The sequence below is a fragment of the Papio anubis genome, chromosome 4 (assembly GCF_008728515.1).
Source record: "Papio anubis isolate 15944 chromosome 4, Panubis1.0, whole genome shotgun sequence".
NCBI classification, from domain to species: Eukaryota; Metazoa; Chordata; class Mammalia; order Primates; family Cercopithecidae; genus Papio; species Papio anubis.
The window spans coordinates 51281987-51307343 of NC_044979.1; the positions used below are offsets into that span (position 1 = coordinate 51281987).

General features: G+C 32.0%; 2 protein-coding genes across 4 annotated transcripts in view; one reads left to right on the top strand and one right to left on the bottom strand.

Moving 5' to 3' along the window:
- The window catches only part of COG5 (component of oligomeric golgi complex 5), a 363081-nt gene that overhangs the window by 70380 nt on the left and 267344 nt on the right, over nucleotides 1–25357 (top strand). The window lies entirely within an intron of this gene.
- On the bottom strand, nucleotides 14009–21823 carry GPR22 (G protein-coupled receptor 22). 3 transcript variants are annotated; one of them, XM_003896462.4, is made up of 3 exons: nucleotides 21394–21823; nucleotides 19529–20467; nucleotides 14009–17807 (listed from the first exon to the last, which is right to left on the bottom strand). In XM_003896462.4, the coding sequence occupies exon 3, from the start codon at nucleotides 17779–17781 to the stop codon at nucleotides 16480–16482; it is 1302 nt and encodes a 433-aa protein (XP_003896511.1). In that variant the 5' UTR covers nucleotides 17782–17807; nucleotides 19529–20467; nucleotides 21394–21823; the 3' UTR covers nucleotides 14009–16479. The 3 variants fall into 3 exon arrangements, with proteins under 3 accessions (XP_003896511.1, XP_021791019.1, XP_009201915.1); XM_021935327.2 differs by lacking the exon at nucleotides 21394–21823 and having other exon boundaries at nucleotides 19529–20496; XM_009203651.3 differs by lacking the exon at nucleotides 21394–21823 and having other exon boundaries at nucleotides 19432–19703.

A 25357-nucleotide genomic window follows, 5' to 3' on the forward strand; every position in this document is an offset into this window, starting at 1 on the left:
TGCCTGTTTTAGAATTATGCAGATTAATGAATTTCATTCTTAGTCTTTGGGATGCTTACAGGATATTATCACAGATCTGACTACAGGTGTAGGGTGAGTCTATTTATTAGTTGTAGTTATTTAATTTCTAACAGAAGAATATATTTAGTCAAGATTTTAGTACAGTGAGCAGGAGATTTCTCATGGAATTTTCTATTGAGGCTAGTTCTTCAAAATCATGTTTGTTTTGCATTGTGTTGTGAGGAATCCTTGTGATTTGGATGAAAGGAATGTTGAGCTGTTTCACTTTGGTCTCCTAATTTTGCTTCATTGAGAGTGGTTTGCTCTTATCTTGTTTATAAATATGAGTTTTGTAAACTATTTTATTTGGAAAAGAAAAAGTTCCTTTGCTAAAAGGACTTTGAAAATGGAAGCCATATTTTTTCCTGGGAGAAGTAATAGAACATTCATTGGCAGCTGTAGGGTATGAGCCTTCACTTGGGAAAAGACTTGAGGAAGAATGGCATCTTGGGACAAAATGGAGAGCATGAATGGTTAACATATGTATCAACAGTCTATGTGGAGTAAGAGAGTGAGGGGGATAAAATGGTGTTTTATTGGGATGTGCTGTATGATAACCCACATCCTCCAGCTTTGTCTAGTTACTCTTCAGGGATGGAAGAGTACCCAGGATATTGATCTCTTTGGAAGATAAAGAAGCAAAGTAATCTCTGCTTGGTCTTTTCCATTAATGCCAAGTTGTGATAATTGCAGGACAGAAGGTAGAGGATAGAGAGAAGGTATTTTGTTTGTATGCTGTTGTTTTTGATGAAGTTTGAGGATATTGAAGAATAACCACCTAATTAATTGATTTGGAGACTTTCTACCTAAAACTAAGTACGAAATTGATATTTTAAAGTGAGTTAAATGGTAGCACAACATTAAAAACTGCAAAGGATTAGTTAGGAAGACTTCTACTGAGGATAAATGATTTTGAATAAATCTTGTTGAATGGGCATATGGAGACTAGTTATTTTAACATAATAATGAGAACAACACTGTATTCATAAACTTTTTTCCATCAAAATAATACTTTATTAATACTTTAGAGGCTTTATAACATCATAAAGTGATACCATAAACTATTATAATCTTTTCTGCTATATAATTTGTGATTAAGAGACAAGAAAGAATAGGCTTTGAAACCATTTAGATCTTGGTTTAAATCCCATTTCCATCCCTGTTTCTAACTGTGAATTACCAGAAGTTAACTTCTCACTCAGGTTTCGGAGGACTGTCAGGAAGTAGTAACAAGCCAGAGTAGATTTCCTTTGACCCTGCCCAGTATATAGTAGGTCTTCAAAATATTGCTTTCCTCCTGTTTTCTTTCTGTAGAAATATAACTAAAGAACAAATTCATGTGATATTTTGATGATCATTTGGAGCATACATCATAATCTGTGATTGTGTGTTCTACTTCTGTGTGCTCAAAAATACTGTTCCCCATCTCCCATTACATCATGTAATGCTTTTCTTGAAAAAAAAAAAAAAAGAAAAAGATGGTATTTTGTACACACATTTCTCATGCATATTTTTCTAGGAACAAGATATTGAAGTATTACTGTAAAGATTTCTGTGTTAAAGATGGACACTGGCAAGACACCGTGGCATGTGCCTGTAATCCCAACTACTTGAGAGGCTAAGGTGGGAGGATCTCTTGAGCTCAAGGGTTTGAGGTTATCCTGGGCAATATAACAGGACCCTATCTCGGAGAGGTGGGATGGGGGACAATACTGGAAGAGAGTAGAAACGTTTAAGAAAAGTGAAAATCAAGTCTCTGAAATTTCTACTGAGGTAAGAAATCATAATCATTCCTTTTAAAAATAATTTATTCCTTTAAAAAATAGCTACATCACATAATTGAATTAAAAATGTATTTGTTAGTTGTTTTTAAAATAAAATTTAAAAATAATAATGATAAAAGTTTCCATTGATTGCTGTATGGCAGGTACGATGCTGAACATTGTGCTTATCTCACTGAAGCTTCACAACTCTGTGAGGTAGATGCTATCATTTTACAGATGGGCAAAGAGAATCAGATAGGTAGCATTCCTGGATCACACGGCTAGTAGGAAGAAGAGTTGGATTTCTTTCTCTTTTAAAAAAAAATCTCCTGGGCAATTATTTGCTGTGTTGCAAATTAGGTGTTGAATACACGTGCCCTTAAAGTTTTTGATATGACTGGGAGGCTTTCTTTGGGGGTCATTCCTTTGTAAGTAGTTATTAGGTTACATACTTAACATGTATAGTCATTGTGAAGTAAGAATTTGAGGTTACAGTGTGAGTTTTCTTCCTCACTAAACATAGATTTTTTTCTTTTTTAACAATGGGTGAACTTGTTTTCTTGGACTTTCTCTTTTAGTTCTTCAAGTTATACTCTGGTAGAGGTGGTAATGGGGACCAGACTTCTCTAAGACAAAAGTATATGTGAACTTAGAACTTTAGTAAATTTGGGTAGGGTTATAACAATATTATTTGTCACCAGAAGCTGAATTAACTATACAGCTTTCCTTTTTAAATTTAATGTGATAGATGGTGCCTCTTCCATTGATGCAGTCTGCATTTTCTTTTAAACCATCATTTATCTCAGCTGAGATATGAAATTGGTTTGAGATTTAAATGTATTCATTTTTAATATTCCAAGAAAATAAGAATACATTTTAGTGAAGAGTTTGTATTTTGCTTCTATTTACTTAAATGTGTTTTAGAGAACATTTAAGGACATTAAACAGGCATCATTTAAATGGTCCCTACAGTTTTAACATTTTAGTGAAGTATGGAAAAAAGTGCATATACTGTAAATGTACAACTTAATTAATTTTTACCTCTAGAGTTTTCATAGCCTGGCCTAATTACAGATACAAGAAAACAGAGGAAAACTTACTCAAGGAACATTCCAAAGGTTGGAAAAATCACAATGTACTGTGTTTGGTTGCTCAGGTCTCTAAAAATGGAAAATGGCAGGTTTCATATATGTAACATTATAACTTTGGGGAAATGCATAGTTTGAAAGCAGGAGGAAGAAATGAGAAAAATGCTGTTATTCTTTAAAAAATTTTTTTATTAATATTTTGAGGCAGGGTCTTATTCTGTTGCCCAGGTTCGAGTGCAGTGGTGCAATCTTGGCTCACTGCAACCTCTGCCTCCTGGGCTCAGGTGATCCTCTCACCTTAGGCTCTTGAGAAGCTGGTATTGCAGGCGTGCACCACCATGCCCAACTAATTTTTGTATTTTTTGTTTAGGGATGGGGTTTTACTATGTTGCCCAGGCTGGTCTTGAATTCCTGGCCTCAAGTGATCTACCTTCCTTGGCCTCCCAAAGTGCTGGGATTACAGGCGTGAGCTACCGCACCCAGCCTATTATTCTTTTGGCTTAAACCAAATAATTGATAATAATGATATGTTTTCATCTTTTTCAATTTCTTCAAAATATTACAAGGGAATGAGCATATTGTATAGTATGCTCATGAATAAAAGATAACAGAAAACAAAACACAAGAGAAACAAGATCTGGATGTCTTAGTCAACAACTTAGTCTCAATCTGGACAGTACTTTGTGAGAAAATGTCTTTTCTAAATATTATATCCAGATGACCAATTTATTTGATTTTCACAGGCTCAATTTTTCATACGTATATATTTTTTAATAATATAATTTTACACTTATGTTTGGTAACTATCAGTACGGACCCAAAATGTAGCAGAGGAAGGAATTTTTGTAAAGGCCTGCCATGTGCTATATTTTTACATTTTTTTAAATAAATGGGCTTGGAATGATCAGCTCAATTTTGTATATTTTTAAAATGAAATACTACTGTCATACTTTCAATGGTTTAATAAAACAATATTTCTTATAAATATTTTTAATTTGTAAAGTTATATTAACAATATATGTTCATTGTGAAAACTATAAAATTGAGGCATATGTTGATTGCTGAAAACTAAAAACTACAGATATAATCTTGAGATTCATTATCAGCATTTTCAGAAACTAACCTCTCAACTGTTTGCCTATGCATTACTATATTTATTAGACATACTATTTTGTACCTAAGATTACATTATGGACATAATACCATGTTAAGAAACATAAATCCATGTCATAATTTTAGTGGCTGGATAATATTTAAAAACTATCCAATACTTTATGTAAATAATCTATTGTTAATTATTTTAGTCCAACTTTTTTTTACTGGTATAAACACTGTTTTGATCATCCTTAAACATACGTCTTTGCACAGTTGTTCAATTGTTTCGTTATGATACGTTTTAGAAGTTGAATTTCTTGATCAAAGGTCACGTTTGAGGTTTTTGCTTAATATTTCAAAACAAAATATATTTTGTGTAGTAACGTGAAAAATACTCATAGGTTTATCAAAATTGTTAGTCATAAGCATTTAAAAATTATTTTCTACCCAGGCACGGTGCCTCACACCTATAATCCTGATACTTTGGGAGGCCAGGTGAGAGGATTGTTTGAGATCAGCCTGGGCAACATAGTGAGACCCCCATCTCTAAAAAAAAAGAAAAAAAATTGAAAATTGTTTGCTAAGCACATGTGAACATTGGTATATTAATTTGTTTTAAAATTTATTCTAATTTGGATTTGTTTTTGCTGTATGTAGTTGAAGAGTTTTGTGTTTGTCATTCTGTTTCATTGGTGAGTTACCTGTTTGTATTCTGTGCCTGTTTTCCTTTTGCCATGTTGGTTTGTAACTATTCTTTATATAATAGAGGTAAATTTGCTTTACTACATAGGTTGTAAGTATGTTTCCCAGTTTATTCTTTGATGTTTTAGGTTTAATTTTAGAAGTTTTATAATTATACCTGTTAATCTTTTACTTAGTAATGGATTTATTTGGTTCCTCACCACAATATTACAAAAATATTCACCTCCATATTATTGGATGTTTTTTATGATTTTACTTTTACCTGTCTGCTGTTTATTTTGGTGTAACTTACGCACATAGCAACCACATCTCACAACACTAGGCAGTACTATTTACTGTCACATAGAATATAATGTAAACTGTGCTTTCTGGAGTTGTACAACTCACTGACTCTGGGAATGGTTAAGCATTAAGCCCTGTTTTTCCATTGTTTAGTTACTTCTCCAACACAACTTAATTAATAATCCATCACTTCACAGATTTGGAATAATGTTATTTTTCATAATAAATTCTTATATTTGCTTAAGTCTTGTATGGACTTTCTGTTGCAGTTCAGTTGTTTGTGTATTATTTTCCTTTTTAAATCTTAGGATTATGGTTTTTGTTGCATTTTAGTTATTTTTCACTTATTACTATTTACAGCTAGATTTTTTACTGTTTTCTTTTTTATAGTTTTTAATAGGAAAATAGAATTGGACATATGCATTTTCCACTGGCATTTTTTTTCCAAGACTGTGTCTTTGAGTAATTTGTGTAGCGTCTTAATTCTACATTTGAAAAATATGAAGACATTGCTGCAATATTTGGATTTGAATTATTTTCTGTTATATATTATGTTGTATTTTAAGTCTCAGTGATGAGTATCTGGTTGAAAATTTGTGATCAGGATTGAAAATGAGCAGAATTGTATTTTAGGTAAATGGAAATGGAAATTGTGAGAGATTGCTAGCCTCTGACTTGATATCTTCACCTTACAGGGGTATAGGGTATTGAGGGCATAAACTATGATGATGGAAATAGAAAGTAAAAAATGTATGTTTTTCAACATACGCTTCCATACTGTTAAGTCTAGAAATACTTTCTCTAGGCTTTGGGATTAAATTATAATTTTTTTTTGGCCCGGCAAACATGAATGTAACCTATTTTCCAGCTTTATCTCCGTCTGCTTCTACATTCATAGAGTGTGGAGTCTACCAAAGTGAATTGTTTCCTGGAGACTTGCTTTTCTTGCTTCTGTATAATTGCCCAAGTTTGTGCCTCTGCCTAATGTGCTGTCCTTGCCCTGATGCCATCAGCCAGTCTCATCCCTCATTCAGAGTTCATTTCAAGTGCCATTTGCTTTCTACACCTTTTCCAAGTGCCATTTGCTTTCTACACCTTTTCCAGGTACATGTGCCTCCTTTTCCTTTGAGCCCAATTGCTCTTTACTTATAGTCTTACTATATTTTGCCTTGTGACATTGATGGTGGCATATTTATCTTATCTCCTCTGCTTCTGTAAGCAAATACAACCTCAATGTTTTATGAAATGTTCAAATTTGGCATTAAGTGAGGGCTAAGTTCTATCATAATGGACCCTTTAAAAGTGCTTTTATAATTTTTTTCAGTGCTTAAAATATAACAGACTTGTATACTATAGTAACTAGGATTTATGATTATTGTTGTCAGACAATTTAGTCTGGGTGTATTTGTGTCACTAGATTCTGTGACATGTTATTCACCAAGTTTTTAGAAACATTTATTTAGTTTGAGAAGCCAGTTACATTGTAAAATCGGTAAGCATATGTGTTAATATAAATAGTACCGATAGAAGAATACTGTATTTAACAGTATCTTATTTCTTGTGTTTGACAATGGTGATAAAGCATTTGTATGGTATCTTTTGTCATGTAGTTCAGAACACAGTTCTTTTAGCTGTTGTTGTATCTGTTCTAACTGTATCTTTGAATCAAATCATCAGTTTTGAGAACCAGAAATTTCAGGCAAAGTAGACTTTTCTTAAAATTAGTTAATGAAAATTCAGTTCTTTAGCTTATTTCAGAATTTGGTAACAGCAACCTCTGCACAAAACAGAGTGGCGTTCTTGAGATTTTAGTCTTTTCAGCTCTGGTGGCTATTCAAGTTTGTGTTCTGCACTTTATAATTTCTCTGTCAATTATTTTCCATAATTTTGTTGAGAGAGAATATTTGTGGAAGGTATTTCTGAAGATTATCAGTCTATGCTCCATTTCTTTTAGTGAATCTCTGAAGGTTGTGGGGTAAGGGAAGGAGAAAGTAACTGTATTAGAAAACCTAGAGGCCATTTTTGTTTTTAAGAACACCTGTCTTCTTTTCAGTTGGAGGTACTACCCTTCCCTTTCTACCCAGTCTGATTGACCTCTTAGTTGTGTTATGAAATGATTCAAATCCACTGTTTTAACGTTCTAGAATCTATCCCTGGATTAAACTAGAGTTGCAGAGGGTTTTATACCTAGACAACCATTCCCATCTAATTCTTTTTACTAAATTTCACTTTAGTTTGATGTTATTATTGTACATTGAGGGTAATTATAATCATTAGCTATGTGAGACTTCTTGTCGCCTTTTCTACAAGGTTGTTGTGGCCAATGTTATACATTGAGGGATATAAGAAACAACCATGTGAGACTTCAGATATCGTTATAGTTGTGGAAAACATTGAGAAGACCCATGAGAGACATGGGAAGGCCCATGAGAGTCACTGCTCTCTGGTCTTAGTATCAATAGTTTGTAGTTGTACTGAGCATCTAGGGAGTTTTTAATCTTACCAATGCTGAGACATGTAATCAGCTCCTTTTCCCTGTTTAAATGACCTAGTAGAAAGTACATAGAATTCAAGGAAAGAGCCTAAAATAAAAATTAAAAAGAAATCATAAGGAACAATTTGTGGCTCACCTCTTGCCAGAATACAGGACTTAATGATACAAGTATTTTTTCGTCCTTTTCATGCTCTTTGCTCTGATTTTATTATTTTTTTGTTTAGTTCAGTTGTATCTAAAATTCTATGCCTTTTAAAGTCATCTTGCTGTGTGCAATGATGCGCGCCTGTCTCCCCAGCCACTTGAGAGGCTGAGCAGGGAGGATTGCTTGAACCCAGGAGTACGAGACCAACCTGGGCAAACTAGTGAGACCCTGTCTCAAAACAGAAAAAGAAAATGCTAACGTTATTTTATATTATCTTTAGGATAAGGGAGGATATACATAAATAAAATTATATCTAATGTTTACCAATTTTGCTTCCCTGCTTTCTTCCTAACACTGACGATGATTTTTATTTTAATTTTGGGTTACATACTCTTTAGAGGATCTTCCTGAATTTCAATCTTTGTTCTAGGAAAAAAAAAGTGCATAACCACACCCATGGCATTTTGCATCTGATTTAGGGTACTTTATGAGACTCTGGGAAACCCTATACTAAAGCCATTGTTTATCTGGAATATATTATTTGGCAAATATTTTTCTATAATGTGGCCATATCCAGTCACCTGAATTACTGAATTATTGTCTTTGTATCTTTTTTTTTTCTTTTTTTTTTTTTGAGACGGAGTTTCGTTCTTGTTGCCCGCCCCAGTCTGGAGTGCAATGGTGCGATCTCGGCTCACCACGACCTTTGCCTCCCAGGTTCAAGCGATTCTCTTGCCTCAGCCTCCCAAGTAGCTGGGATTACAGGCATGCACCACCACGCCTGGCTAATTTTGTATTTTTAGTAGAGACGGGTTTCTCCATGTTGGTCAGGCTGGTCTCAAACTCCCGACCTCAGGTGACCCACCCACCTAAGCCTCCTAAAGTGCTGGGATTACAGGCGTGAGCCACCACTCCCGGCCTTGTCTTTGTATCTTTAAGTTGTATTTGCTAGCAGCTGATTTTCAGTAATGCTCATTTTCAATAATAAGTTGTGATAGGTTAGTTTCATGATTAAATCAATGAAAACACTAAAAACCAAAAGTAACAACAAAAGATAATATCAGTGTGGTTGGAAAAAATTCCTAGTGAAAGGGTTAATAAGAAATGTTCCTAGAGTAGTGTTTCTGTAATACCATTTGTGGCATCTATCAAGTATCAGTATTACTTAAACTATTATAAAACAGAATAGGAATTTAAATTAAAGGATGTCATAAAATTATCAAAGATTAGGTTACTGTTTACTAAGTTGCATTAATGGTACAAAGTAAATAATAATAGCAAAGGAAAAATATTTGATTCAGACCTCTACATAACCTGAATGGCATTTGTTCAAAACATATACAAAATATGATTTGTAAGTATTTTCACTGCAAGTTTCTTTTAGAAGTAATTCTTTTATGTCAATTATGTTTTAGTGGAAGTTTTATAGTGAAATGAGCAAAAATGTGCAAGAATAGTACTTCTGGTTTGAGTATGAATTTTATGAAAAATAGTAGCCATGCAATTTTATAATTAATTGAGTAGTTTGGTTGAGTGAAGTACGTAACAGTTTATGGTGAATGTGTTTGGTAGCATTTTATCTTCTGAGAGTATGTGGTTCTTAAAGGAAACTTCTGTCTAGATAACCTTGTTTAAAGAAACAACATTTTATTTCTTAGAAAGCTAATGTAGTACTGGATTATAGTATATATAATCCAACTAAAATTTAATCAGTTAAAATGAAGTAAATGGAGGAATTTTTTTCAAGACGGCAGTACAGTCTGAATTAAGAGCTGCTTCTGTACCTTTTCATTTATTGAATGTTGCCTTGATACATAGTCTGTGTTCTGAAATCTAAAGTAGTAATTCTTAAATGTCAGCACACAAGGCACTTGAGAGTACTTACTAAAACATATATTGGTTGGGTGTGGTGGCTCACACCTGTAATCCCAGAACTTTGGGAGGCCAAGGCGGGAGGACTGCTTGAGACCAGGAGTTTCAGACCAGCCTGGGCGACATAATGAGACCCCATCTCTACAGACATATTTTTAAAAATTAGCTCGTCATGGTGGTGCATGCCTGTAGTCCCGGCTACTTGGGAGGCTGAGGTGAGAGAATCACTTGCGCCTCAGAGTTTGAGGCTGCAGTGAGCCATGATTGTACCACTGCATCTCAACCTGGGTGAGAGAGCAAGTCTCTGTCTCTTAAAAAAAAAAAAAAAAAAATTTTTTTCAGGACTGCAACCTCAGAGATTCTGATTCAGTAAGTCAGAGGGTCAGATATGGGGCCCAGGAATTGGCATTTTAAAAAGTACTGCAGAATCTCTGATATAGGTGGACTACATTTTGAGAAACAACCTTCTAAACAAGATAAAACAGTAGGGTCTGAGGTTTAAAATTTGTTCGTTTTCAATTCCACTAATATTTACTGATCAGTTGGTATGTATCAGGTACTTTTTTGGGAGGCATTATAAAAGCAGTATAAAGGTGTTATAAAAGTAGTGCGAAAGTACATTAGTATTACCAACTGTTACTGTATTGTGTGCATTTAAGACAGTTTTTACAAAGTTGTTAGGTAACTACAGTTTGCTAGCATTTTGTTGTTTGTAAGAAGTGATAGTTAGAAAAAATTTAACAGCAAAAGAAAAGACAAAGTTTCTTAAGAATTGAGAGTAAGACTTTTAAAGTACAGAGTATGTACATTTGATATTTTATATTTCAACCTATCCTAAGTCATTAGCAATATTTTGATTGAAATATATATCTTTGATTCTTCTTTACTCAATCAGTATGCAGTATACCCAATCAGTGTACTCAGTTTGTAGTATATGACATATGGGATTGTGTGTAATATTACTGGCTGATTGAAATATAAATTTATTAATATATAATGATTACCTCACTACAGTCCCATATGTATTTCCCACTCCTGCAGCCTATGTTTAATATGGCCAGTGCTGTCATTTGTTAGCATTAACATTTAAAAATTTTATATTACGTTTAAAACATTTAATTTTTCAAATCTCATGAGTATTATGTGTCCACAGCTGTCTGAGGGAAAAGCAGTTTCCCCATAACCTTGTCATCCTTGCTAGCCACTTTCTCTCTTCATCCTGAGAAATTGGTTGATGTGCTTTGGTAGTCTGCCTTTGCTTAATACCTCTCAGAAAAATATGACATATTGCTCTCACAGAAGCAGGGTGACGAAAATGACCTCAATCCCAGACAGACTTAGCTCACCTCCCTTATCTTACTTGATGCCTCAGGGTTTGATAGTGGCAGGGAGTTGATATTGGTGTCAGTGACAGGAATGACAGCACATTTTACCACTTGTTGGTGCAAGTACAAAGCTGTCATATTTGAAAGCCATGGATACAGCTTATGGAGGCCTGTAGAAAATGTGTGAATAGAATGGGAGAGACACTTAGGATTATTTTCACATGTTGTTTTAATATGAGCAAGGGAGGAAAGATTATTGTGATTACGTTTGCTTGGCTCTTTTTGTCCTGAAAAAATGAGTATTTCTTAAAAGGTGATGGCTTTTGTATTAGTGATAAGCCCACTTTTCCATTTGTTTCCACATTTCAATGCCATTTTGTTCTAAATGTCTATAAATTGTAATATTTAATATTTATTCCACTTGTTATGATGCAGTGTTTGTTGTTATATTTCTAGTATGTGCAGCCTGTCAATAGGGGTATCTTTTGCTTTTTTGAATGCTTTTTAGAAAAGAGTCAATCTTCAAATTAGTTTTCTTTTGTGAACTCTAACCTACGATTCTGTATTCTATTCGTATTTCTCTAACAGCTTAGCATCTTTGAGTATTTTAGGTCTTTTTCCAGCCTCATCTGGGTTCTTTTATCTCCTTACTTTCTCTTTTATGACGTGATCTGAACTTTTAAAATTTCTAACATTTATTGTTGGTCAACTCATTTTTAACTTTCTTAGAGTTCACTGCAGTCCCTGAGTCGGGGGTTTACATTCAGGAGTATATACAGGTGCTCATCTGAGATATAAAGAAAATATTTGCTAAAAGTTTACTTTAGTGTTCTTATTTCTCATCTTATTTGGTGAAAAGGATAAAAGAAATACATTATTTTATGGTTTTCCCATTGCTTCTTGCCTTCATTCTGAAATATAACCTTCTCAGTGGCCAAGTTACCTTTGGCAACTGAACATTTTAATTTTTAATTGAAACTGAAAATGTAAATTTTCTAACATGATTTTCAAATACAGTTTGAAGCCACTTAAATGGAATAGAAAAAGCTTTATTTGCCCTTTCATTACTATTATCCTTTAGAAATCTTGCTATTTTAAAAAAATTTAATTAAAAACTATTTGTATGTAGCCATTAACAAAGAATGAGGACAATACATATATAAGGAGTTGGATGGATGCCTGTGATTCAGGGAAAATAGCAAAGGATGACATTTGTGTGTTTTACTTCATGTACATTGGTATTTTCTCACCGTGTATTTTATAGTTAAAATAGTTATTAGAAAATATGTGTTTAATGAAAAAATGGAATAAACCAATTGAAAAATATATAAGGTAGATAATTGAAAACATCAATTAGAAATTTTCATTCTGAATAGCTTCTAATAACTAGAACATTATTTAATGTTATTTTACTTCATTGAGTGTTCTGCCTTGCCAAATATTCTTTTTGTTTTTGCCTGTGTTATCAGTGTAATTTACACAAAGCATAATTAAATAGTTATTTGATTATTGCGGGTAATCTGTTTCTTATGGTCTTCCTTATGGTCATCATTTTTAATTCTTCAGTCTCTTATGCCAGCTTTCTTGCCTAGCTAGTTAGAAAATATTGATTCTGCCTTCACATTACCTGTCACATCTGTATACTCCCTTGTCAAGCTAGTGCCATCACTTTTTGCCAGGCTTTTCACTAGCTATGAAGGTGATGGCAGCAGCTTCTTATTTTCTGTGTCTTACCTCATCAATTCTGTCTATGTATTGCTGTTTTATTTGTTTTTTTGAAGCTCATTTTTTCACCTTGTATTCCCCTGCTCAGATATCTCTTCTAGCATAAGATAGAAGGCTTTCTTCTTAAATTCAACATGATCCCTTTCTTCTTAAGTCTATTAAGAACTTTATTCTTCTTTTATAGTATTTACCACATCTGCCTCTGTTTTTAGGTATTGTCATACTTTTTAATACCTAAATTATAAGCCCTTGAGAGTAGTGACTCTATCATATAATTCAAACTATCTGCCAAAATGCCTCTTTTCTGTAAGATTTTAAATGCTGATTGAATCACAAAGCTAGTACTTAATTGTATAATCATGAAATGCAATAAAATTAAAAGTTTTATTGACTTTGGGAAGTAGCCTTGAAATACTATGTGAAATAAGCCCTACTAAGTTCCTGTTTTCTAATAATGTTATATTTTTTTAACCCTTAAGTCTAATTTCAGTTCAATGAGGAATCTAGTTTTTAATGCCCAGGGAACTGAGATTTTGCTACACATTCGTCCCCGCTTATCGTCAGGGATACATCCCAAGATTACCAGAGAATGCCTGAAACCATGGATAGTATCGAACCCTATATATAGTATAACATGTACTATGTTTTTTTCCTATACATACATACCTATGATAAAGTTTAAATCATATGTTAGGCACAGTAGGATATTAACAACAAGTAATAATAAAGTAGTACAATTATACATAAATTTATAAATAAGTTTAAATATAACAATTTAAAACTTATAAATTGTTTATTTCTGGAATTTTCCATTTAATATTTTTGGACCACAGAGTTGACCATGCTGACCGACCATGGGTAACTGAAGCTGCAGCAGATAAAACCACAGATAAGGGGAGACTACTGTTACTTTAGTTAAAGGATGAAAGAATAGAACATACACCTAAAAATTGACTTGGGTCAGAAGTACAGAATGATTATGAATGGCATTTTAAAGATGTATAATTGTAAATAATTCTACCTTCACAATAACTTTGAACATTTGTTCAGTAGTAGTTGGTAGAGTAACAACTCCCTTAAATTAACACACAAAACAAAGCAAATAAAATTTACCACATCTTGTTGAGCTCATCTTTGGTTGGTATTTAAAATACTATGTGGAATAAGCCCTACTAAGGGCTACTAAGGGCTTTTTATCCTTTGGAAGAACTGACCCAGTTAACTATGTAGAAATTGATGTCTATGCCTATGATTTATAATATATGGATAGAAAAATGTAGTTTTAAGAAGGATCCCATATTGAATTTATTGTTGCCTCTATTGCTTTTGCATTTTAAATTTTTCATTCTAACAGGAAGAATTAGCCTTAATGCTTTTTTGAGCAAAATTATTTGAAATAAAGTGAAAAATTCACACATTATAATGAAGACCAATGTAAAGAAAGTAGAAATATTTTCTTTTCATAGAACAGATATTTAATACAAAAAGTTGTCTAAGTTTCTCATTCTCACATTTAAGCTGAGGTCAGTAGTTGGAAACATAGTTGTGACTTGTTTTTGAAGCTAAATTTTTAACACATAAATATTATTTTGATTTACATGTTATATACTACTTAATACATTAAAAAGCTATTAGAAGTTTTCTGATAGGTATTGTCGTAAATCAGTTGATGCACTTTTATATACCTGAAAGATCATTACAGATGGTCAGAAATGCTTGTTAAATGTCTGCTTCAGTGTCAAGTATAGAAATGATAGCAGTTTAAAGGGCAATGTTGTAATATTTACCATTTATTTCTTATTTAATTTCTTATTACAGAGGACAAGAAGGCATGAAAGCAGTTTAGACAAATATAATAGAAATCTCTGTTTTTATACTGAGTTCTTTGGCATAGTTATAAACCTGAAGAATAAAAATATTTAAAACACAAGGGAGTTTTTCTTAATACGAAGGTTCTAAAAATAGTCTAATTTTTATTAAGATTATAAAACTAGATATTAAAAATTTATGCTTGGGAGTCCAATTATAAAATTCATTTTTAAAATTTTTAAATGAAGATATTAATGAGTTTGTTTTATTTCCTGGGGTAAAAAATAAAATAAAAGAAGATTAGGAGCTAGTCAGTGCCAAATGTATTTACCAAATGAAAATTTTCTTAATCCTTTTGTGCCTGAAGTGTTAATTTCTTTTTGGCGTTTCAAAAAATATCTCACTTGCTTATGCTACATTTTGTTAAATTGAAGCATTTTTTTTTTTTAATTCCAAAAAAACAGTAGAAAATAAGGCAGAAGGAAACTGGGCTTTTGCCAAGATTTGACATTATGTTAACATTATTATCAGAAGTAAATTACTATTTAATTTGCCATGTAACCTTAGTGAGTTCAAGCTATTGCATGGTATTCATTTCTCCAAGGATTAGGATATTCAGTAAACTAGACTAGATAAATCTCATTTATTTGTATAAAAGTGATATACTATTGATTTTTGAGACATTTAATATTTTCTTTAAAAATGAATTGCTACTTGGTTTAGTGGATACAGTTTCAGAAAATAGAATAAAAGTTCAGCTAACCAATTACAATGCAGTAAGTATTTTCCTATTTTAAATAACTTATGGCAAATTTTCTGATAGTGATATTGGCACTTATTGATAGATTATTACGTTATAACAACTGGAAAATGTTTGTTTGATATGAGATTCCCAATCCTTGTAATCCATAGTTAAGGTTAGTAATTTCATGATTTTCCCACATGAATTGAGGGTTAGAGAGAAAAATACCTAAAGTTAAATTAAGTGATGGTACAGTAGAAAAGTGACAAGACTTATTGTTACCTTAGTGATTTTCAGTGTGGAAATAAAACAGCTACATTTTTAAATACTTGGGAGCTATGATTTGGTAGGAACACTGTATAAACTATATTACTCTAAAGTATGTATCTAAAATTAGAGGCTTTGTTAGACTTTTCTATAATGATTTAAAGTCTTTTTTTTTTCATTCCTGGTATTCAGATTTGGGTATATAACTTTCTGTTATACAAAAGGGCTGAGTTGAATAAAGTTAGGAAGTCAGTTTATTTTCATGTACTTTTTTTTTTTTTTTTTTTTTTTTTTTAATCAGTATACTATATTAATCCAGAGCATTTGGCTTAGATTTAAGCAAAGTGAGGAGGGAAGAAAGAGGCTGGTGCTTTAGTATTCTTCCTTCCCTTTATTTTCATTTCATTTATATGTTATAGGCATACTATCCTTGAACTTAGAAAATCAATCTTTTTTTCATAGTAAACATGAATTTTAAAGTTTCTCTGTCTTGGTGTGCATATAGAGGTTTTTTTGGTTCATTAATTTTAAAATTTTGATAAATTCTATGATTTTTTACATTTAAAACAATAAAACTTCATATGTACTTAATTATGTTTGATGCATCAAATATAGCAAATACACTATACCAGGAAACATAGCATAGTGGTATGGAAAATACTGGATTGTTTTGAGCCCATAATTTTGGTTTTTAGATTAAAATGCTACTCTAGTTGTAATCTAAATATATCTATAGTTTGTGGCTTAGAAACAATGCATTTTAACTTAAAAAAAAAAAGCAAGGATACCTATGTCAGTTACATTTTAAAGTTATACGCTGTTTTAAGGCTATGTATTTATTCTTTAGAAAATATGACTTACATGAATATTTTCTGTTGGACATAATATTGACAAAATATACACATGATAGTACTTTAACAAACTGCCATGCAACAAATACATTAAGTAATGAAGAAATTGAATATATATGACCTATCTAGTTGACATTCACATTGAAAATTTACAACATAACCAATACTTAAAATATTTTTTCTTATATTTGGCAGTAATATCAGTTTTTACAATTTAAAACTCATTTGAATGTGGATTTGGTGAAACTTAGACTTTTCTCTAGTCTGTGACAACCTGAGGTACTAAACATTTTTCTCTTATTTCACTATCTTCAAAGGTAATTTTTTTGTTTCTTTTAGGATCTATCCAAGAGTTGTGTATTACAGCATTATTAGGCAGGGGATCAGCTTCCACTATGGAAACAACTCGCTTTTTCATTTTACTTTTCAAGACCTTTTGAAATTTTTGTCTAGTGAATGCATATAATAGAGGGTGAAATATAGTTGTTCCATAAGCCATGACTAAAAAACACAATCTTAATTTTACTAAAAGGTCACTTGGGCCTAAACATAAAATAGTGGTATTTAAAACAGAAATTGGTGTCCAGCAGAGAAGAAATGTAGAAATAATCAATAAAGACATCCTGAAGACTCTCTTTTGTCTTTCTCGTCGTTCACGGTGTCGTTTCACAGCTCGCCGGAGGGCAATTATTACAGAAACTGAAGTTCTTACACCAAAGACTACATTTCTCCCACCACTGCTTTGTGACATGTCTGTAGCCTCATGTTGTGTGGTTAGAGAAATTGTCTTTTTCTTTCTTGCTTTCTTCTTCTGCCCTGTTGAAAATCTTGTGCCTATTCGAATATTAAGAGCCTGAAGTATTTTGGTGTATGTGATTAACATTACTACAACAGTGAAAAAGAATATTGGGATCTGTACTAACAAGTGATAATACATTCCCAGTTCAGTGTAGTATTCATTTGTACTGACACATAAAAGTGTCTTGTTTTCCCATGTATTTCCACTTTGAAGACTGAAAAAATTTACCTCAATAAAAGGAATCAGGAAAGAGAAAAAAGAAAAAATCCAAATGGATATCATTAACATTACAGCTCTGCCCATTGTCAGAATTCGGTTTGCAGGTTTTACAGAGATGTCATATCTGTCCAAAGTGATAGCAAAAACGTTGATTGCTGTTGAGACACTTGCAAAAGATACACAAGCCTCATGGAAACAGCAGATGAGAGCAGTGTTACTCTCCAGTGAAAGCAGAAGGATAACTATAGTTAGAGGAATACATCCCACACAAATTATTACATCAAGTACATGAAGGTTCATTGTAATAATGTTACTGACAGAGTTGATTAAGTTGGATTTCATGCAGTAAAGTACCAATACGGTGAGGTTGCTGCCAAGTCCCAACACAATTTCTAACATAAGAAATCCGGTGAGAGACACTTGAAAGCTTAACGGATATGATAGTGGTTGGTACATATTGGTGTTGATGTCATCAATGTCATCTCGCACTGTAATGTTAGATTCAGACTGCATGTTGATTTCCAGAATGGGAGAAAAACACATTCTTTTGGAGCAGTTGGTTTTTTCCCCTAGAAAGTGAAATAGAATAAACTATTTGATATTTGGCAATTTAAATGACGTATAACGTGTTCTTTTTAAGAAAAAAATCTTTTAATTGTGTACTTAGTTTAATTTTTAAGTTTGTAAACTATTAATAGAAAATGTAGAATTAAGAAACATCAAGGTTGCATTGTTTTGATAGAAAATTGTGTTTTCCTTTTGAAGAAATAACTGTGGAAATTGTTCCTCTGTAGTGCAAAGTTACTTAATATACTAAAGGGTTTTTCTCATTTGAGTATTTCCAGCTTATTATTTGAGATAAAGTGTATTTTTGTATGATAGAACTATCTAGCATACAAAATTAATTTCAGCCCAATGTCTTAAAATTTCATTTAAATGTTGTGAGTGGGTAGCAAATAAATGCTATTTTAATGTGCTCTAGCATAATGAGTGTAGGTGTAATTATTCCTGTGAGATTTCAAATGAACAGGACAAGTGTTCATTTAAAATGACAAATGGTACAGGGCACTAGTTTGTTTTAAGATGCTTTATCCATGTTGATTGAATTCTTATTCAGAAGTCAGCAATGTGCTTGGGGATATTTGGAATTATTTCCCACAGAAATAGGCCAATGATAAATATTTTATATATCACAGTTACAATGCTCACTGAACTTTGCAATTGGCAAACTTAAAAATTGGAAGCAATGGGACATTATGCTAAAGTAAAAAGCTACAAAGCTTGGTAAAAGAGCATTAATCTCTCCTATGAATGATTTATTTTGTGACCACACCTTCTTGTATCTTGTGGAAACAAAATTGAAAGTTAATATCACATTAAGAAGTAGCCATTTTTGAAGTAGTTTAAAGGAATATATCAGTTGACATTATTTAAACTGAGTATTTAAAGTAAAAGATGAAATTTTAGGGAAAAGGAGTATGTGAAGCCCGTTTTTTGAGGAAGCTTTTAAAGTTACACAATACCTGTGTATATATCACCCATTGTCTAATTTTGAAGAAAAATTAAAAAAAAAAAACAAACTCTTTTGCTAATTCATGCAAATCTATATTTTAATATATAGGGGTTTAGATTAATTTGTAAAAAATAATGTCTAATGTTCTGGGCTAAAATGTCAATCAGTATATTCAGTTTAAAATATGAACTCATACAACCAACTGTATTTCACATTTCAAATACAGCATTTCAACTGCAAAATCATATTCAAACATAAATTATAAAAGCTAATAATTTTCAAAATTCATGTTAACTTTCACTTGATGTTATATTTGACAAGTTTTAGAATACAGTTTTATTTTTGCGTGTTTTTGGGGAATAATATTGCAGAAACACAAATGGTAATATTATTTCTTCTGAGTTAGTATAAAGTATTACTAGAGGCATATTTATTCCAGTAAGTTAAGGTCTTAGCTAACATTGAAATCCTATGAAAATGGAAAATTTTAAGTGTGCCAAATTTTCTGAACTGACAGGTTAAACATCAGGTCTTTGTCACATCAGTTAGATTTATAATTAAATAAAGCAGAAATGTCAATTTAAATGATGATTAAGAAAAATACATTTTCTCTAGAGCAAGATTCTGTTCTTTTGTAAATGTTAAGCAGTGTGGTGGGGTGCATGCATCTTCTGACCTACCTGTTTACTGTTGCCTTATGGGCCTTTTGGTTCACTATGGCAGTTTTTGACAAATTGATACATGATATCATTGACAGATTTTGACATGAATTTTTACCTGACAACAGTGAAGTAGCTGTGTTTTATTTCATGTCTTGTAGGAATTCTTTCGTTTGCTCTCCAATACTTCAACTGCATGCATTATGAGATTTAGTTGGCTGATGGATTTCTAAAGAACAGTACATAATATTTGTATTTGTTTTGCTTTAAAAAGTCACAGCCAAGAGAAATTTCCTCAGATGATAGGAATTATGTTTCCCTTTGATGGAGTACATGATAGTGTTTCTTTATTTTCCAGAATATGTGAAAACAAAAAAGGAAACATAAGGTTTGTAGCTTCTAAAATATATTTAGATATCCTTTTGTTACCATTGTAAATCTGTTTTTATAGCAGTGCTCACTATTTTGAAATGATTTCTTGATCACATAACTTGCTTTATATTATAAATCCAGACTGTGTCCATTTGATAAAAACCATCTGCTATTTAATTTGGTTTGTTTTCATTAGAAGAGAATACATAATTGGTCATAAAAGTCAGATAGAAAAATCCATTAGTCATATCAATTGATATGAATATCTGAATATTTAGTGCAGAAAACACTTGCTAAATCTTCCTTTTGTTTGCTGGTAAAGTATTTTATTTTCTTTTTGGAAATTCATGTTTCATTATGTCTTCCAGAATCAGTAGCTTCCACAATTCTGGTATATTAAAGTATAAGCTTCCCCTTTTAAAATGCTCACCAATTCTTTTCAGGCTTTTACAGTTATATTGTTTTTCTTTTTGTGGTTATTTTATGTAGCATCTTCTTAGGATACAGTTGATTTTTTATATTCCATCAGTAATGTAGACCCATTCTCTGGTTTTAACTCCTTAATGTCTTAAAGTCGTGTTACAAGAACATCTTGCAGTTCGTAGTTCAGACAGCTAGGGAGATGCTCAGTCAATTGCATTCTTCATATTGTCAGTTGTAAATACTGAATTAGCTGCTATCGGCCCTTGTGAAAAGAAGAAAATTGGTTAAGAAATAGGGTTTTTAATAATTTACAATTAATTGAAAGTTAGTTTTGTTTAAAAATTATCCGGTATTTGTTATCAAAATAACCAAACTGTATTATTAGAGCCACAGTATATGCTTAAAATTGAGTTTCTTTAAATAAAATATTCTTTTTTCCTAATAAAGATTGTATATATTATGTTATTTAATAGTAGAGTTCACATTTCAAATACAATTGTGAGAGAAAACCTATATTTTTAAAAATTAATTTCTGCTCTCATTTTAGAAGCTAACCTGTATTTTCAGAGATGATGAACAATTAGTATACATTAAACATACTGTTATTTCTTCTTTGTAATAAATTTGACAACATTTTTTGTTGTAAAAATATTGTAAGTTGCTTAATTATTAGCACATGATTTGAATTTTAACTCATTAAAACAGATTTCAGAAGATACTATAAATTTCCATTGATGAATTGTTCATGTGGTTGAAATATAAAAGGTAATAAAAATTGTAACTGCAAATTAATTTTCAATGAACATGCCCAATATTAAACTTAACATAAAATTAAGTAATAAGTAACAGCAAAATAATAAATCTAGTTCTTTTAAGAAACATAAGCATTTTTGGAACACTGGAGAAAAACTGTACTGATTACGTTAAGAATATTTAGTATATCTGAAGTGATTTAAAAGCTGTCTTCATAGTGAATTTACAAAGAATATTTGTATTTAACAATGCATCCTAAAAAATTACATTTAAAATGTAGCATGTCTTAAAAGAAATAGATCTTAAAATACATGTCTAGCATTAAGTAGAATTAAACAAACTCTTAAAATTTAGGCTAAAATTTTTCAAAGTAATTTTTACCCCACTATGCCGGTTCAAAAGCAGCTGTATACTATAATAAGGAACACATCTTACCTCTGCTAAAGATTTGATACATTCTTGATGTAGTTGCAGCATTTCCAGTTTGGATTGATTCATTTTGTTCACTTGTTAGTAGAGGACTGGGGGAAGAGGGTCATAAACATCTCTTCGAAAATGACCTTAATGAAAATATGTGTCTGTAGTGTGCCATTGTTTCAGCAGTACTGCTAATGTATGGAACATGTAGTGCTGCTTAGAGGCTGCTGCAGTCTCTCACTCTTCCTACTGTGGAATCAATAAGCATCTGAAAATACATAATGAAAGTAATTTAACATACTGAAGCCTTCTTGTCTCCAGAGACAACATTTAGATTCAGTCTTTCTAAAAAGGAACGGCACTGCTTTTCAGAAGAAAGCCTGTTCTGGGCAGCTTTTGCAGAATGACAGCCTACCTTGTCGCTTCTCTCCACTGCAGAGAGATGCAGTGCATTCACTAATTTTGATTGGTCAGTTGTATTGGGCTTAAACTGTGCTTCATATGTATAGCAGGGATTTCCCCCGCTCCCCACTGTTTTATATAAGGACATTTTTTTTAAAAGGCTAAATTTGTGAGTGGTTGTATGTTGTTCTTAAATAGAATATGTGTAAATTAGTATTTTAAAAATGTGTATTCTATTCTGGTTTGTTGGTCACTTATGCCAAACATTAAAAAAAATGCAGGGAGGTGGGAGAACAGGAAAGATTTACATAGTAAAAAGTATATATTCTTTTTAAAGCCTTGATAATTGCATTTGAGAATATTTTAGTCATATATATGTTTTCGGTTGAGATTCTTTGTTCTACAAATAGAAACCCACTGCGTCTTTACTGTGAACCACATTGAATTTCAACTAGTTTGTTTGTATTCAAGTCATTTTCTCTGGGTATTCCAAATTGTTGTGAGCATCTCAAGGTGTTAAACATTGTCATGACTTCACTTCAGTATTCATTCATTTGGGTATTCATTCATTTCATTCATTCATTCATTCAAAATAATAATCAGATTGACCTAAGGTGATAATACCCTAAAATATTTTTTAAACATTTCATTGTAGTAGCTTAGTCTCAGGGTATAAAACTTTAATCAGTAATCATTGTATTACTTTTGGAGGTTACTACTTGGTCTTCACCTTTGATAACCCTTTTATTTGGTAAGTGTATACTGATCATTTGCTATAATGTTTTATTTCAGTTGGCTTATTCTATTTTTGACCTGGGCATATTTCTTAGTAGGTTGCTATTTCTTAAATATTACATGTAACTACATGCGAATGTTGTTAGTAAAATATTATTTTAAAGGATAAAGTAAGTTAGTTACATGTCTTTGTAAGTTATAAAGGCAAATCATTATAAGGTAGATACATTTTCAAAATGAAAATGGTACAAGTACTGAATATTTAAAATTAAATATTTAAATATTAAAATTTAGATTAAATTTAATATTAAAAATAAAATTAAAATATTTAAAATTAAATTTCTATTAATTTTAGTTACCTATTAATAAGTTTCTGTTTTTAATAGTGAGGATAAATTTCTTTTAGATTTGAGTAGATAAAACAGCTGGACTCTGTTGACAAAATAGAAGACATTACATGTGGCTAAACTGTTAGAATGTTAATTATCACCTATTTCCATTATTTTAGGAATATTTAGTGACCTTCATTTTTCAAAATGTGTACTGTTTTTTATTTGCAATTGGAACTGTTTTCTTATTATTTTGAAAAGCAACATGCATTTTTATAATCTTCCGCTGGTAGTGTTGAAGCTTTATAGGGGAATAGCTGACCAATGTGAGTTGTGAGTTGCATTTCTATAGAAGTTGAGAGTAATGTGGGGAAAATTTTGTTGTGAATTTCTAAAATCTTCTGCACAGCTTTGGGTGGCAAGGCTTTGGTAATACTAAAAATGAAAATGTTGTGCTGCTATTCGTGCATTTTGAAAGTTGGGGAAAAGTATCTTGCTAGAATGCCAGCCATTAATAAAGATAACTTACACACACACACACACACACACACACACACACACCACACCACACACATTCATTTAAGCTTAAAACTAAGACCAGAGAAAACATGGCATCAGTGGAAATATGTGATGGGGATGAGGAGATTATTAACACAGCGGAGTGCTTTTCTGCCAGAGTTCAAGTAGTTGCTTATGTTTATCATCAGAATAATCCGCACGAAGTAGAAGAAACCAAGGTACAGAGAAATTTACTGACTTGAAAGGGTCTAGGTAAGTTAGCAGCAGAGTCAATGTTAAAACTGCAAACCATACTCTACTAGGCGGTTGGCCTTCTCTCTTTGGAAAATTATGAAGGTCTTGGGACTTGGAATTGGATAATCTAAATTTAGTTGCTATTTATTACCTGTATAACTTTTGGCAAGTGAAACTTCCTTTGGGTCAACTTTGATTCTTTTTGTTGAAGTATATTTTTGTGCTTTGTTTAACTATTTGTGAGACAGTGTTTTCAAATTATATTCAGATTATTTCTAAAAAACAAAATCTGGGGTTTCTGAGCCATAATGGTAGCTCAAGCATGGACAGTGCTCTTTATTTAGTGTACAAGTAACTTGTCTCCAAGGATAAATAAGATAATACAAACTTTTAAAAAATTGTGTACAATGCTTAGTATAATTTTATTTCCTTTATAAAAACCACAAATTGGTGATTATAAGGTATGCTGAAATCTTAACAAGGTAATTCCAACTTCCCCTGTTTTTAACAAATATGCAAATATCTCAACCACTGATTGAGAATCATTATATTATTTTCATGAAAAGAATTAATAACAGACCGGGTGCAGTGGCTCGCGCCTATAATCCTAGCATTTTGGGAGACTGAGGCAGGTGGATCACTTGAGATCAGGTGTTCGAGACCAATCTGGCCAATATGGTGAAACCCTGTCTCTTCAAAAAATACAAAAATTAGTCATGGTGGCACAAGCTTGTAGTCTAGCTCCTCGGGAGGTTGAGGCATGAGAATCGCTTGAACCTGGGTGGCAGAGATTGCAGTGAGCTGAGATTGCACTGCTACCCTCCAGCCTGGGTAACATGGTGAGAGTAGGTCTCAAAAAAAAAAAAAAATTATATCAGATTGTCAATTTATGAAGATCCTTGTTTCCATAGTAACTCTCAAAATTGTACATTTAATATATTTTGTGCAATGAATATAACCTCTGTATACTAACCTAGGAGAACAGTTTGACTTCCTAATGATAGCTAAGCACTAGATACGATTCTAACCCCAAAATACAGCTTAATTAAAATCCTTTTTTAAAAGTCGTGCTTTTCTTTTTCATTATAAATATTTTAATTACATATCTGTTTTAATTCCTAAAAAATTCCTCCTATGGGGAGTCTCTGATATTTAATTTTATGTATTTGTCTTCTTAAATTTGGACAACCGTGACTATGACAGAGTAATTTATTGTATATTTATGTTGTACCATTAATATCAAATCGTTCTTACCCAGCTTGTGGCTAGTTCTGATGGCACAGTTTTGAAGATTCTCTGAGTTTGTAAATAACAACTCAGCTTTGTGAAATATTGGAATTCACCATAACTGAAAGTACTTTGAAACAATCTTAAGGTATCTATGTACAAACAATTTTTAATTGCTGAAAATCAGTTTTAAGCTGTATTGCGACAAGGGTCCTTTTTCAATGGATACTTAGCGTAGTGAACCTTGAACTCTCTCTGATACTGGAGCCCATAGAAAAAAGGGTTATTTTGCTTTAACACCAATTCAGAAATTTCATTTGGCTTCTCAACTTTGCATTTCTTTCACAACAAATATTTTATCAAAAAAATAGGAGTGGACCATCTGCTGAACTTCCATCAAGTGGGGAGTAGCCGAAGTCGTAGAGAATCAACAACATTGGTGATTCATTTTCTATATGAGAATAATTGAAAACTGATTATATTTGATAAAGCATATGCGTCAGAATTGCGTACACTTAACAGATAGAAAATCCACA

Bases quoted from the DNA above. Each gene is read 5' to 3' on its own strand.
- GPR22 (XM_003896462.4), bottom strand. From the start codon at position 17,781: ATGTGTTTTTCTCCCATTCTGGAAATCAACATGCAGTCTGAATCTAAC.